General features: G+C 45.6%; 2 protein-coding genes and 1 long non-coding RNA gene across 3 annotated transcripts; 2 read left to right on the forward strand and 1 right to left on the reverse strand.

Annotated features, from left to right (window-relative positions):
* Positions 1-4,928: 4,928 nt before the first annotated feature.
* LOC108160866 lies at positions 4,929-14,183 on the reverse strand. Its single transcript, XR_004474108.1, has 3 exons — positions 13,872-14,183; positions 5,187-5,292; positions 4,929-5,109 (listed from the first exon to the last, which is right to left on the reverse strand). It is a non-coding gene; the product is annotated as an uncharacterized LOC108160866 (long non-coding RNA).
* On the forward strand, positions 7,418-8,490 carry LOC117191898 (prominin-like protein). The gene is made up of 4 exons (XM_033396653.1): positions 7,418-7,879; positions 7,939-8,086; positions 8,142-8,270; positions 8,343-8,490. Exons 1-4 carry the CDS (start codon positions 7,630-7,632, stop codon positions 8,485-8,487), a joined length of 672 nt encoding a protein of 223 aa, XP_033252544.1. The 5' UTR covers positions 7,418-7,629; the 3' UTR covers positions 8,488-8,490.
* LOC117191897 (prominin-like protein) lies at positions 8,498-10,754 on the forward strand. Its single transcript, XM_033396652.1, has 6 exons — positions 8,498-8,689; positions 8,748-8,870; positions 8,924-9,051; positions 9,106-9,218; positions 9,275-10,280; positions 10,352-10,754. Coding segments are annotated over exons 4-6 (1,077 nt in total). The 5' UTR covers positions 8,498-8,689; positions 8,748-8,870; positions 8,924-9,051; positions 9,106-9,216; the 3' UTR covers positions 10,421-10,754.
* Positions 14,184-16,460: the final 2,277 nt, after the last annotated feature.

The raw sequence follows: 16,460 nt of genomic DNA on the forward strand, positions 1-16,460 counted from the left end.
TACTGGCGGTATGTACAATACCGCAAGCGTGGCTTAAGGATAGGATAGTTTTCATCCCTAAAGCAGGCAAAGCCTCACACTCAACCCTGAAAGACTTTAGACCAATCAGTTTATCGTCTTTCCTACTCAAAACCTTTGAGAGACTTATCGGGTTACAATTACGGACTACCATAAGTCCCCAGCTGTACTCAAGTGCGCAGCATGCCTACCGGAAAGGAAAATCCACGGAAACGGCACTTCACGAAGTGATCTCGAGTGTAGAAAAATCCCTGCATCTCAAAGAATACTCACTTATATCTTTTCTCGATATCGAGGGAGCCTTCAACAACGTCACACCGGGCGCCATTACAGAAGCCCTGACTGACCTGGGGGTGGACCGTCACTTGGTGATGCTCTTTGATCAATTGCTCATACGCAGGACGGTGACATCATCGATGGGATCGTCCACCCAGTCAAGGTATGTCAACAGAGGAACCCCGCAAGGGGGAGTTCTGTCTCCTCTTCCATGGAACATTGCAGTCAATAAGATTCTATGCGACCTGGAAGAGGGGGGCTGTAAAGTAGTGGCATACGCGGATGACGTTGCAATTATCTTTGCGGGGAAATACCCCCAAACACTATGCGACTTAATGACCGCAAAGCTTGCTCGATTGTCCGAATGGACAGAATCGCGCGGATGGGACTAAATCCCTCGAAAACGGAACTCGTGTTATTCACAAAAAAATACAAGGTCCCGCCCCTCAACCCCCTAAACGGATACAGGCTCTCCTTCAGCGACAGTGCCAGTTACTTAGGGTTGGTAATTGACAAAAAGCTTAGCTGGAACCTGAATGTCAAGGATAGAGTGAGGAAGGCAACGACAGCACTCTATACTTGCAAAAAAGCTATCGGCCTAAAGTGGGGCATGAACCCAAGCATAGTCCGATGGATATATCTGGCAATAGTCAGACCTATAATACTCTACGGAGTTACTGTCTGGTGGCCTGCCCTAACAAAAAGGACAATCACCAATCAGCTGGGCAAGGTTCAGCGAACAGCCGCCCTCTGCATCAGTGGAGCTCTTCGAACTACACCAAATGATGCGCTAAACGCCATGTTATGCCTACAGAGCCTTGACTTTGCAGGAAAGGAGCGGGCAGAAATGGCAGCAATACGTCTTAGGGACTCTGAACAATGGGTACCCCAGAACATAGGTCACTCATCTATACTAAATAAAAACGAGGTGGAACGTTGTGAGTTGCTGCGGACACCGCAACTCTACAGTTATACCCGATACTAAGTCAGTATGGCTCTCCTGCGGCAGACGCCGCTTTCTTGCTTTTGGCTACAAAAATGATCCGATCTGATCCAGATTCAGCAATAGATATGGTCATTATCTATGATTATGCATTTTTAGTTTTCTCGAATGTGCAATATTGTGGATGCAACAGATTTTCGTCTTTTGTGTGGGCGGAAGGGGGTGGGGCGAAATTCTGAGATATACGTTTTATAGTGAGATCTAACAGTAGTGCGGATACCAAATTTGGTTACTCTAGCCTTAATAGTCTCTGAGATTTGTGGATGCCCCAGATTTTTGTCCTTTGCGGGGGCGGAAGGGGGTGTGGCGAAATTTGGACACGAAACGGTCAAGGTCCGATATCACAGGAGTGTGGATACCAAATTTGGTTGCTCTGGCTCTTATAGGTTCTGAGATCCTTGAACTCATATTTTGCAATTGGCAAAACCGACCATGAAACCTGTGTGTTAGAGAGAGACAGAGCGAGAAAGAATGAAATTGTTTTCTTGATTCTGGCTATAATCATTACACGATCTGGTTCAGATTTTGCACTGTAGAAGATATGGTCATCCTCACCGATTCTGCGTTTTTGGTTTTATCGTATCTTTAAAAATGTGGATGCCACAGATTTTCGTCCTTTGTGGGGGCGGCAGTGGGCGGGGCGAAGTTTTGAAATATTTTTGTAGCAGTGACATATCACAGAAGTCTGGATCCAAAACATCGTTGCTCTAGCTCTTATAGTCTTTGAGCACTAGGCGCTGAAGGGGACGGACGGACGGACGGACGGACGGACGGACGGACGGACGGACAGACGGACAGACAGACAGGGCTCAATCGACTCGGCTATTGATGCTAATCAAGAATATATATACTTTATGGGGTCAGAAACGATTCCTTCTGGACGTTACACACATCCACTTTTACCACAAATCTAATATACCCCAATACTCATTTTGAGTATCGGGTATAACGAGGTGGAACGTTGTGAGTTGCTGCGGACACCGCAACTCTACAGTTATACCCGATACTAAGTCAGTATGGCTCTCTCCGGCAGACGCCGCTAATATTGAACGACACGACAAAGAGTGCGTGCGAGAGAGACAGAAAATCAGTATGAGCGTGACGTCGGGCGCTGCGTAGCCAGTGCAAATTGATTTGTTCCTTTTGGCTACAAAAATGATCCGATCTGATCCAGATTCAGCAATCTGATAGATATGGTCATTATCTATGATTTTGTTTTCTCTAATGTGCAATATTGTGGATGCAACAGATTTTCGTCCTTTGTGGGGCCGGAAGTGTGTGTGGCGAAATTCTGAAATATGTTTTATAGTGAGATCTAACAGAAGGGCGGATACAAAATTTGGTTACTCTAGCCATAATAGTCTCTGAGAATTGTGGATGCCCCAGATTTTCGTCCTTTGCGGGGGCGGAAGGGGGTGTGGCGAAATTTGGACACGAAACGGTCAAGGTCCGATATCACAGGAGTGTGGATACCAAATTTGGTTGCTCTGGCTCTTATAGGTTCTGAGATCCTTGAACTCATATTTTGCAAGTGACAAAACCGACCATGAAACCTGTGTGTTAGAGACAGAGCGAGAAAGAATGAAATTGTTTTCTTGATTCTGGCTATAATCATTACACGATCTGGTTCAGATTTTGCACTGTAGAAGATATGGTCATCCTCACCGATTCTGCGTCTTTGGTTTTATCGTATCTTTAAAAATGTGGATGCCACAGATTTTCGTCCTTTGTGGGGGCGGAAGTGGGCGGGGCGAAGTTTTGAAATATTTTTGTAGCAGTGACATATCACAGAAGTCTGGGTCCAAAACATCGTTGCTCTAGCTCTTATAGTCTTTGAGCACTAGGCGCTGAAGGAGACGGACGGACGGACGGACGGACGGACGGACGGACGGACGGACGGACGGACAGACGGACAGACAGACAGACAGGGCTCAATCGACTCGGCTATTGATGCTGATCAAGAATATATATACTTTATGGGGTCGGAAACGATTCCTTCTGGACGTTACACACATCCACTTTTACCACAAATCTAATATACCCCAATACTCATTTTGAGTATCGGGTATAACAACATGGTCCCAGCAAGAACGGACAAGTTCCAATGGAGCACACGGAGACTTCATTCAGCATAATCATCCCTCATAGAAACGAATGGCTCGAGGGACTCCCCGGCCCAGACGGGTCCATAAGCATCTTCACGGATGGCTCAAAACTGGACGGCAGGGTTGGAGGAGGAATCTACTCTGAACAACTTAACATAAGGCAATCTTTCAGGCTTCCGGATCACTGTAGCGTCTTCCAAGCGGAAGCTACAGCAATCAGGGAGGCTCTGTACTGCCTTCACACGGTTACCACCTCGGCAACCAATCTAAACATCTACAGCGACAGCCAAGCTGCGATCAGATCACTTAACGCGATCTCCTCGAACTCGGCTACTGTGGCGAAGTGCCGCAGATCTCTTCACGAGATGGCTCAGCAATTTGCTATCAGCCTTATATGGGTCCCGGGCCACCGGGATCTCGAGGGCAACTGCATAGCGGACGAGCTGGACAGATCTGGCACTACAACCCCCCTTCTCCAAGATAAGGAGGATATTTGTATGCCTATGGCCACCTGCAAGCTCATCATAAAGGAGCAGTACACGCAACTGATAGACAACAAGTGGCAAATAGGGCCACGTTGTCGCACAGCTCGGCAAACATGGCTGACCATAGATAAGAAGCGCACCTCAGAGCTCTGCAAACTAGGCAGGGAAAGGTGCAGCGCAGTCATACGTTCCCTCACAGGACACTGGCTAGTAGGCACCCACGCAAACAGGCTGGGAGCCCCATACAATGATTTCTGCCGCAGCTGCAGAGACGAGGACGAGGAGGAAACAGTGGAACACCTGTTCTGTTCCTGTCCAGCTCTCAGCAGAAGGAGGCTGCATCACTTGGGCTCTGCCTTCCTGAACGACATCTCGGATATGTCCACGCTATGTCCCAGAAAGATCGTCAACTTTATAAGGGCATCTGGATGGGACAACTGTTGACATGAAGTCTCATCTGCAGGGAGGGATTGATCCCAAGCGGTATCGCAACGGGCCGAAACCGGCCTAAGTGTGCTGGGCTCCGAGCGAGCTTGGCGGCCGTCTCTACCTAACCTAACCTAACCTTGTGGCAAGAGGAAATTCAAATACTCTACAAGAAGGCGGAAAAGGAAGATCACAACTTGGAGAAAACTTTACAATAATCCGCAAAATAAACTCTTAAGCCTGAGAAAACTAAGGCGAAGCAAACATAAATTTATTGTCAAGTAGATCGTCTAACAAATCTGTATAGGGCAGGATTTTCTTCGGCAACAAACACTAACACCTAATTCAGGCTCCCTATCTTTGGAAGAGTATTATATTTTTTGGATTTCCAGCTCAGGAAAGCAAAAAAAATGCCAACCAGATTGACAGTTAATAAAGTGGCGACAAGTTGCCACCTGCGTGGCTCCTGTTACATCACCCTCGGACCCCGGGTGTGGGTTAACAAAAAAAAAAAAAAAAATCCGTGGGAGGGAAAAAGGCAAAGGCACGAGGAAACATGGCAAAAGTGCCGTTGACAACATGACCCCCAAATGTGTGTGACAACTGGTCGGAAAAAAGTTTCAAATTCCAGGGACAGAAATTAAAAAGATCAAAGTTGTCAATATATTTCACAAGCCCCACACTTTCCGGGGGGGGTGGGTTGTCGTTGTCCAAAAGTCATCAATAAGAAAGGTAAGCGGAGCGGGAATTGGAAGCGCTCTTTGATTGGTTTCCAAATTCCGATTAGTGCCAAGGGCTCCAAAGCGAGGAAGAAAGGAATAAAGAGAGAGAATGACTAATCACACCCAAGTAAAATATCAATAAAGGACTTACTTGCACCTGAGAGAGACTCGCATCGAAGATTTATTTCCATTTTCTCAGATTTTCCTGTATTATCCACCGCTTGGTAGTGCGTGAGATGGCTCCCAATTTGAGTGGACTGGAAGTAAAAGAGAAAAAGGTGAAATGTCAAACAAATACGAGTATAAACTTTGACAATCAATCGGCTTCCTCTTGGTCCTTCAGAGCACCTATTCGAACTTCGCCAGCTCCAGCTTTAGCTCCAGTTCCTCCTAGATACTTTCAAATACTCAAAATTTGGCAGCATTAAACACAGCTAATGTATTGGCAAATTGCTAGAGAAGCACAACATAAAAATTAGCATTAATGTGCATAAATAATGTCATATTAGGGTGAATAATTACCGTTTGTCAGCTTACAGTCCAGAAAAAGGGGCAATTAAAGCTGAAAAGGCAGCCAACAAACAAGAGAAAGGACGCAGAAGTGGCAGGACATGGGGCGGGGGGCGTGGTGGATGTGAATGAATCCTTGATAATTACAGCATGCAAAAGTGTTTCCTCCAGTGTGTCGGCCAAGTGTAACCCAATATAAATGTTATTTATCATGGTGCGTGTGTAGGACCAGTGCCCGGACAGGGGGGTGGGTGGACCACTGCCGCTAATAAATTACAGCGTTTTGTGGACATGTGCCGCCGCCAGCAGCAGTCGACCCACAAGCAGGAGCCCAGGCCCCCAGAATGTCGGGTGTCGGTGCTGGCTGTCGTTGACAGTTTCAAATGGCCAAAGCGTTGGCGGTTTCAAGTTCTGCTGCTGCTGCTGCTGCTGGCCCCCTTGGCCACGCTAATTAAGCCCGAAACTAACACTTGGCAAATGCATCTGTTGGCTGCTGTCATAATTTCCACTACTTATGGGCTTTTTAATTGTCCGGGACTATTGTGGCAAAGAGCATCCTTCGCTCCAATTTTGCTCCAACAAATGGTACCCTAAAAATCGAATTTCTACTCTCTGTGTGCTATTTGTTTATTTATTTGCACATTCGGGCGGCCCCAACCTGGGCTCATTTTTCATTTGCCAGCCTCTCGAGTTACGCCAATTACAGCCCCCACTCAAGGGGGGAGCGGATGTGTACGCACTGAGAGAAAAACGGCATAGTACAAAGAACAGAGACTTTTTAAAATTAAATATTCCCAGAATAGCCTATACTATAAATAGAATCGGAAACATTGAGCACTCCAGGGCTATAAAACAATTAATCTCCTGAGAATCGCGACGCAGAAGATATCTTCGAGTTAAAGAACAAGAAGGAAGGTGTCAAGGAATGATTTGTATGGAGCAAAACGCTTCACCTTCTTTCGTTCGCAGGAAACAGCAACAGAGAAGGATCGATCAGTCGGCTTTCAAATAAGTATGCTTGAGAGCGGGCTTCCTTACGAGTGAGTAATACACTCAGCATCAAGAGGCGTAACGGGAGACGGATATAGTGGGAGTTAGGCAACGGAACGGAACATTGCGTGGTTCCGTGTCGGCAAAGCAAAAAAAATTGTGTACCCACAAGTATTGTCAAATTAAACTTGTATGAAACGTTTGCGTTGCTTTGTTCCTCATTTCTTATCCCTGAAACCACAATGTATGCGAAACCGGGCAGGTTACAGCTAGTGTGAAAAAATTTAAATCAAATTGTCGCATTTCGCAGCCTAATATTCCCCAGCTCCACGTAAGACCCATTTATTGTTCACTGTTTGCACTACCCACTGTACATATGTAAATAGTACTGTTGTTGCACTGCATACATATGCTTACGCACTGCAGCGGCCGCTCTTTCGTCTCTTTATAACGCCTTCTTCGTTTCGTTACGGCAGCGCAGCATCTAAGCTGCTCTTCGTGTTCGTGCTCTAACTCTCTCTCTTTCTTTCGCTCTCTAGCATGCCTTAGGGCATGGGTAAGTCATAAGGTGACGTCGGCCGCTTTCAGCGCGCTCTCTAGGCTCTCGGAGAGACAAGCACTAGAAAGAGACAACAAACGCTCTGCAACGTTGGGTTCGCCTGCTGTTAGTTAGTCTTGAGCTGATCGTGATTTTCGCACTCATTTCTTTCGTGTTGCTTCGTACTGTCTGTCGTAATTACAGAAATACGAGTTATCTTCTTTGTCTTCACACAGACTGAGTTTATCCAACATCGATGGGTAAATTCATTATGTGTCTCAGGTGCAATCGGCAACAGATTGTGCAAGATAAACCAAAGCAGCTTCCGATTTAACTGTCATTGGGGTATAGGCCTATCTATATTACTCTGGTCCACACAAGTGCTTCCTACATTTCTATATTCACACAACCCACAAAAAAAGGATCTGAGCTTCGAGAAGGTTCTGTTGATACAGGATGGTCGCGACGGTACATTGGCGATGGGCGAAGACCCATTGCTCGATGTACGGTCTGGTTCTGGGGTCACTTATATTGCTTGTGCTGGCTCAGGAGCCCGATGGAAATGAAGGTCCAAGCGAAGCCACAACGAATGTGGAAGGCGATGATGAAGAAGGAACCCCATCCTGGCACGACGCACGAACAGGTTGGACAGCTGCACTGGCCTTCTGCCGAGTACACGCAGTACAAGGGGCGTACCAACAACACCGGGGAACTAACCGCACCAACCAAAACCCTGGGTTTCTTCGTCAATATTACCCATAGTCTCTTCCAGCTGGTGTTAACCGACGATCCGCCACTGCCAGAGAGTGAGTATCACCCACGAACAACCTCCACCATCCGAGGCTATAACCATCCTGTGCTATAGAATACATTGTGTTGATGGCCGATGACTTGGTGGCTCTGGGCCCCAAGGTGAACGATAACGATTGGTCAGATCTGCTGGCTCGCTACTGGTTGCTGCTTTTCTTTGTGATATTCCTCTTGGCCGGCATCATTCTCATGCCGTGTATTGGGTAAGTGAGGAATCATTCTCTGAGAGGAAGACCCAGCATCCTATTCTATTTGCAGTGTATGCTATTGCTGCCTCTGCTGCTGTCGACGGTGCAAGCAGGGATGTCCGGCATGCACTGTCGCAAGGGACTTCAAGCGGCGCATCTGTTGCGGCATATGCCTAGCGATACTTATCTTGGGCCTATGGTGAGTCTTGGTCTGGGTCTGGATCTGGATCTGAGTGTAATCGCCCTAATAATGTGTTCGGAATGTCCGCAGCCTTGGCGCCTATATTGCGATTGCGTCGAACAAGTTTTTGGAGCAGGGATTTGATGATACCGCAATGACAATGCGGAGCGGCAGCGAGGACACCTGCGTCTTTTTGAAGGATGTGGCTGATCACATCAAGCATCTTTTTTTTTAAAAACTTTATGCATTTGTGCGCTTTCCGCCGTCTGTAGAAGCGGATACCCACATCTTTCTGGATCTCATGGATACATCCGACAGTAATGCGCTGACTGAATTGGAGCGCATCTTAGACAACATGACAGAGGTTTTAATCATCATGCGTAATCTGGATACGTTGGAGAAGGAATTACGCTATGAAGGGTCCCAATATCGAGACTGTAACTATGCAAATAACCCGTTGCCTAATTAGGACTCGAATGTATCCGCTCCTTTCAGGTCTTCGAGGATTGAAGCGGGACCTACCAACCGGTGTTTTATGTCAAATGAGTAATAGCAAAAACTTCCACTATACACACATGATTTCTATCCTTGGCTATGCGAAATGCCTATTACTATTGAGTACGTGACACAATACCGCTATTGACTACATTTACTTTAGATCCCCAATACAGCTGTCTATGTGGAGGGTATCGAGCAGATTATTGAGGAGAAGTATTTTGAAATACCAAAGAGGGCCTTTGCTCGTCTAGAAACAGTTAGTGACAAAATCCGGAAACAGATGGCACTTATCAGTAAGTAAGTAAGTAAACTTGCCTGTCCTTGGCTTTATCCCTCGCTTATGCTTCCATCGCAGCTTATTATAGTCCTGATATCGGGCCTTGTGTGCGGCTGCTTCGGGCTAAGTCGGACGGCAGCTGGTGGACTTGGATTTTGCAGCAAGGCAACAGGCGCCTCCTGTCTGCTAATGTGAGTGCGCGGCCATAAAGACCAGTCATTATATTTCATGTTTCTGCATTTTACAGGACCATGATTCTAATATTTTATATTTACTCGTTCGTTACGCTGGTTGGACTGTTCTACTTGTTCATCGGTCTGGTTACTTGTGAGGGTGCCTGCTCCCCGACGAGCGACAACGATAGAAATACACTCTTTAGGAAGCTGGACGCCGAGCTCGATGTAAACAGATTGTTGTCGCCCGCAGGTGGTGATCTCGTATTGCCTCCCATGCGTATGTCGAATGCCATCAGGAACTGCCAGGCAAATGAGTCCATCTTTCACATGCTGCGAGCGAATAATCTTTTCAATGTCGATGACTTGACACGCCTGCATATGTTCCTCAATGAACCCGACAAAGCGACAAAGTTTACCGACGATCTATCTAGGGTCTACCTCTTGACTGAGGAGGAAAAAACGCTACTTCGTGAGATGCGGGACGGCAATCTCTCGACCTACCACGCCAGCTTATACCTACCATTTCTGTGCCAACAATATACGTCCAACCGCTTGTTAGATAAAATTCAGGGTATGAGGGAAGTCGCCGAACAAGTCCTTGACAGTGACTTTAATTATTGGACGTACGAAGATGGCGAAACGCCCGACTCTGCAGGTACCACCAAAGGCACCTACCATTATTACTACTGGAATTGCCACGTGGCCTTTCATAACTGTCGCGTTGATGCCGAAGCATATTACAACCAATTTAACGACAAACTAACTGTGACAACGCTTAAAATGAAAAAAGAAGTTAAGAAGATCAGTGAGCTTATTTTGTACGAAAACTTAGATTTTGGCGAATCGATTAATGTCTTGCTCAACGGGGTACTAAGGGCTGAGAAGTTTATCCAAGGACGAGGCAAGGAGTATATCAACAATCTTGCCCAGAATCTTACCGACGCCATCAACAGCCAGATCCGCGACTACATAGATATAATTAGTGAATCCAACAAGAATGTCGGACATTGCCAGCCGCTCGCCTACATTTATCATCGGGGCATTAATTACGTTTGTGAGCGCCTGGTGAATCCCCTAGTGAGTACAGACATCACAGCCAATACTCTGAGCGAGCTGATCTTCTTGTTGTCTTATGTTTATCTTTGCAGAATAGCGCCTGGTTGGGCTTGCTGCTGTGCTCCTTGCTCTTCCTGCCGATACTCTATGCCATCGTCTGATGTGCTTGTACCTTGTAATATACCCAGCGGCCACAGTGGAGGATGCTAAAAATGGCCACAAATGTCCAGTCTGCACAGCTCGACCAGAGTACACCCCACGTCAGCCTGGTTCTGATTTCCCCGTGGGCCTTGGTCGCCCCCCAAGGCATTTGCAGCAGTACCCGCCAGCACTGGCGGAGATGCATGCGGAGAACATCAAGCGGAAGAGAGAGGAAGGATACAAATTTCCCGGAATGTTCTTCAAATATTTGAACGTCGGCAAAAGCTTGGACAGAAACCATTCCCAGATTCTTTCTGTTCATATTTTTGTTTGTTCAACTCAATAAATTCCATTATTACTCGACGAGTTTATCCACTTATTGCATTTTTAATATAACAATTTCCTAAGGATGGAAAGCGGCCAAGAGGATTGCATTTGGGGAGTACAGTGGGGGAGTACGATACCATTCTTCCAGCCCCCTTCTTCCAATCAAGACATTTCTTAGAAAATAAATTATACAAATTTGTTGCCTTTCGACTGCAACAGCCGAAAGGAGCAGAATTTCTGTCACTTTTTTAGCATCTTTTTAACAAGAAATGTGTACTTGGAGATTATTTGAAGGAGCTTAGTACCAGAAGTCGACTATGAATGACAAAATATTGTAAAAAAGCAGTGGCTGCAGACAAATGGCCATTTGATAGACCTCGAAGGTAATTAAATTTACATTTGAGATGCGCGTTTGGCCGCGAATCCGCTGATAGGCGAGCGGACACGATGTACAGAATGTCAGCCACACAACACACAACATATGAATAAATTATTCAAATTCATGACTAGCTGCCACTTCCACTCCCCGGGACGTGGAGCACACGCACACAGGCACACCGCACACAGGCAGACAGCGCACACAGTTGCCGCGAAAAGTTTGCGCTTTAGCCAAACTGTCGGGTGAACTTTGTCGTCGGCAAATGTAATTTATCAGAGCGGAAAAAAGTAAATCAAAAACAATTTAAATCCCGTCTCTGCCATCATCATTAGCAGAAGCTGCTGAATCGGTGGGGGTCCCGAGTGCTGAGTCCTGAGGGAGTCTCCCGGCTCGAAAGTGTGGGGCGGGGGTGTAGCTGTCAGGCAGTATGCTTTAACTTAATTAGCCTGGCGTCTCAGCCAAATAGAAATGCTTGCCTACAAAAGTCACTCACAAACAGACGATGGATCCACCCCAATCCGAAGCCCCCTTCCACACACACGCCACCCCCCCCCCCCCCCCCCCCCCCCACCCCCCCCACAAAACACTGAAGCTCAAAGCTCAGAAAACTTCTACACAAGAGTTAATGAAATTTTCGAAAATTTCCAACACGCAGCGGACAAGCGAACCTCAAAAGCAATTAATCACCTGCATTAAAGCGTGTTAGGTGTCGACATCCGAGATACTCCTCCCTGCCCCACCGCCGCTCCCTTTCTCACTGTAGCAGTGTGTGTTATATAATGATGTTTGAGGAAAAGGACAGAAGGAACCCCCTGGAGAGGCAGAGCCCTCCTGCCTCCAAAAAGGCTCCAGAAGCTGAGTGCTTTGTGTTATTGTTTGCGTAGGAGACCAGCAGCAGCCACAGCCAATTGTGTTTGGATGTGTGTAACGTCCAGAAGGAATCGTTTCCGACCCCATAAAGTATATATATTCTTGATCAGCATCAATAGCCGAGTCGATTGAGCCCTGTCTGTCTGTCCGTCCGTCCGTCTGTCCATCTGTCCGTCTGTCCGTCCGTCCGTCTGTCCGTCCCCTTCAGCGCCTAGTGCTCAAAGACTATAAGAGCTAGAGCAACGATGTTTTGGATCCAGACTTCTCTGATATGTCACTACTACAAAAATATTTCAATACTTTGCCCCGCCCACTTCCGCCCCCACAAAGGGCGAAAATCTGTGGCATCCACAATTTCGACGATACGAGAAAACAAAAAAAGAATCATAGAAGTAACTATATCTTCTAGAGTGCAAAATCTGAACCAGATCGTATAATTATTATAGCCAGAATCAAGAAAACAATTTCATTCTTTCTCGCTCTGTCTCTCTCTAACACACAGGTTTCTTGGTCGGTTTTGCCAATTGCAAAATATGAGTTCAAGGATCTCAGAACCTATAAGAGCCAGAGCAACCAAATTTGGTATCCACACTCCTGTAATATCGGACCTTGACCGTTTCGTGTCCAAATTTCGCCACACCCCCTTCCGCCCCCGCAAAGGACGAAAATCTGGGGCATCCACAAATCTCAGAGACTATTAAGGCTAGAGTAAATAAATTTGGTATCCGCATTTCTGTTAGATCTCACTATAAAACGTATATCTCAGAATTTCGCCCCACCCCCTTCCGCCCCCACAAAGGACGAAAATCTGTTGCATCCACAATATTGCACATTCGAGAAAACTAAAAACGCCGAATCATAGATAATGACCATATCTATCAGATTGCTGAGTCTGGATCAGATCGGATCGTTTTTGTATTCAAAAGCAAGAAATCAATTTGCAGTGGCTACGCAGCGCCCGACGTCACGCTCAGACTGATTTTCTGTCTCTCTCGCACGCATTCTTTGTCGTGTCGTTTAATATTAGCGGCGTCTGCCGGAGGAGAGCCATACTGACTAAGTATCGGGTATAAATGTAGAGTTGCGGTGTCCGCAGCAACTTACAACGTTCCCCATCGTTTGTTACTTAATCCTATTAATTACCTGGTCTCTTTCTCTCTCCCTGTCCGTGTCCCTGTCCCTTACTCTTTTATTTCTCTCCTTTCTTGTTAATATTAGTGCCAGGTGAAAAAGTAGTGTGTATTTTCGAAAATATGGAAAACTACTGCAGAGTATACGTATGCAATACGTCCTGTATATAGCGGATACCATTTGTGATTGGTCTTACATCTACTACTACAAATTCTATCATACAAATTGCTTCCTTTGATGGCCGCACCTTTGTTAAAATCCCAATACAATCGTTTAACAATATGCTCAACATACTGTGCAACCTTTGAGAATTTCATAAAACAGGGCAAGTACTTCCAAGAGGTTCCCCCTTTAGTGGAGTGGAGATTAATTATTTGCTAAGAAACAACACCAGAAAAAATTCACTAATCAAAAACAAGCCCGCCACTCGACCTTTATACCCGATACTCAGTCACTATGTGGGTTGCTATACCGCTCCGCTCTGCCAGAGCGCGCACACTGCACGAGGTACAGTGTGTGAAAGAGAGAGGGAGGGATGGAGTAATCTCGTAGGAGGCGGTTGGGTAGCCACTGCAATTTCATTTGATCCGATTCGGTAATCTGGTAGATATGGTCATTATCTATCATTTTGCGTTTTCGGTTTTCTTGTATCTTCAAATATTTATGTACGGAAGAATATAGAGTACCGCTGTAAAACTATCAAAAATGTACGAGGAAATCGGGAAAAAAACGTATAAACTGTAAAGCCAAGCAAAAAGACTCACCTGATCATATGTGTAATTCGATAGTGTAACGTTGAATATTACTTGCTGTTTCCTTTTGTTGCTGTCTGCTTTCCGCTCTTCATATGTGTAGTTCCTGCAATCCTTTTTTTTTTCTTTTATTTGCCAATCACTTTCACTCACTTTTAGCCCATATCGCCTTGCTTCTCCGTATTTTTACAACATTTTTCTTCACTTTTCCGGCAGATTTTCCTTCTAAACACTTTTACAATAATTTTCCGAACTTGTTCCTCTATTTTTCAAGACCCTTTACACCATGACACAAAAAACATGCGCCTCCGCTGGGATCTTAGTGTACATGTAGATATGAGAAGGTTAGATCAAAATATGTAAGATCTGGGTTTTTCTTTATGTCATTTACTGTCTTTCACAGTATGACCATTTTTTCTCTCCTTTACATCTAATGTTATCGAAGCGCTTAAATTCACAACACAACACAGTGTCTTATCCTTATGGGCCATGCTCAAAGTCGATGGGATAAAATCCATGCCGATCTTCGGCATGGAGCTCCGCTATGTGTTCCATACCCAAATCCCTACTGCGATCCACAATTTTGACTTCCTGCGATGACAGATCCTCCAGATCCATCTCTCCAAATTGCCAAACACTTGAGCACCAGCCTGGCAATAGAGCTGCCCAAGGGTGGGAGAGTAAGTACGAATGTTCAAATTAAATTGTATTGGAATTCGGATCTGTTTGCATTGCGACACGTCAAACAGCAAATTACTCCGCGGGGAAACTGTATGGACAACAGGCAAAACGGCCCAGAATATGTAACGCATACAAGGAAAAATCCACCCGTTCGACTAATATACCTTGAAGACCAAATCGACTATTGTCCTGAGGTGAGGTTTTGAGTGTTGTCCATACCCCTTTCAATAGCCCATGCAAATTGATGCTCTCAAAGACACGCTCTTTCCCTTTCTAACCCACACACATTGCCGCAGAGGAACGCTCTCCTTCTTCTTTTCACTTTTGATCCTCTCTGAGCGAGTTGTCTCTCTCCCTAAGCACTCACCCACACCTATAGGACAGACAGTGGACAACAACCAACGGTAAATCGTAAAAACAGCACATGCAGCGCGCTGCATAGTTTACAACGAACTTTAAACAATTTAAGAGAAAAACAACATGAGCGCTGCCGAAACAAAATACAATTTAAGATCTCTCATGCTCTCTTTTGCACCCTTTCCATTCACTCATTCCATTTCACTCAGCAAATTATGCTCCAGCTTTCCTTTACCTTTGCTGTTTACAGTACAAACACACACTACGACGAGAAGCGCACGAAAAAAAATTAGTTGCGTGTAATTTAATTTGAAAAAGCGAGTGCGTTTTTCAAACAAAATGAAAACTGTGAATTTGTGAATTAAAGCAAACAGCGAAAGCACCGACTAAGCACAAGGGCTTCTGTTGACTCTGAGATACCCTTTACCGCAACCAACCTATCCCGACCCATAGAACATTTGATTAGACTATAGCTTGAAGGAGCATAGATTTCCAGACCTTCTAGCTGCGCTATTTTCTAATGGCAGCTTTCTTCCCATCTGATTAAAGCCAATATACCTACTGTCTGTAAGTGTGTACAGAACAACGAGCACCAACAAGGCGTGCCACCGCACAAGTGGAGAAAATACGCTAATTGGATTCCATTGAAGCATTCAGAGCATCTCGCGCTGTTCCTGCGTACCCCGTAGCGTGCTCCCTTAACCCTTCTCTCCAGCCACCACCCACCCCCATCCTTTGATGGCCCAGTTAATAAACGTTATACGCAATTATGATTCGTGGTTAAGATGTCATTGTAGTCGCTGGTGCTTTGTTCCTGTTGGTGCCGTTGTTTTGCTCGAATCTTGTGTTATTTTGTGTGTTTGGGGAATAATTACGGATTACGGGATTTAATAACAAAGGGACCAGGTTTACGTGGCAGTAAGGCTAAGACTTATTTAAGTGAGAATTTTTTAAGTTTTTACAGGCCAAATACTTGAGAAGTCAATATGAATTTGTGAACAGAAAACTATAGAAAAGAGTCTATTCTAAACTAGTTCTAGGCTTTAAATCTGTTTACCTTTACTCTGAATACTTGCAACTACTCCTAAGATATTCCTGGCTAGTAAATTCCCGTACCTTTGCCGTCCTTAGGGCACTTTTCCTTTAACTGGCACAAAACTTCTGCTCGCCCGTTGCCCTATGGCCAGCTTAATTATAGCTTTTGTAATCGCCAAAGTCAAAGTTGGTCAAAGTTGTCCTGGCTCCTATAAAGTGAGGGCGCTAAAAAGTGGTCTAGCATTTCCCAACATACTATTATGCATACATATTTACATAGTATATACGCGCATATACCCTCTCTGCCTGTGTTTCTGTGTGTGTTTTACCGTGTTTGTTGCGGTCATGCCAGCCAGCGAGAGTCAGACCACCACAGAATATCAAGCATCTGCCGCATAATTGCATACACATGGCATATGCCACGCGGATGCAGAGAGAGGGTGGAGGGGGTGGAGGGTTGGATTGGGGCAGGGGCATGGGATCGTTTCCCGAACGACAGCATAAATCCTGGGCTTCTGTCTTCCTGGT

This window comes from Drosophila miranda (assembly GCF_003369915.1).
Source record: "Drosophila miranda strain MSH22 chromosome Y unlocalized genomic scaffold, D.miranda_PacBio2.1 Contig_Y1_pilon, whole genome shotgun sequence".
NCBI classification, from domain to species: Eukaryota; Metazoa; Arthropoda; class Insecta; order Diptera; family Drosophilidae; genus Drosophila; species Drosophila miranda.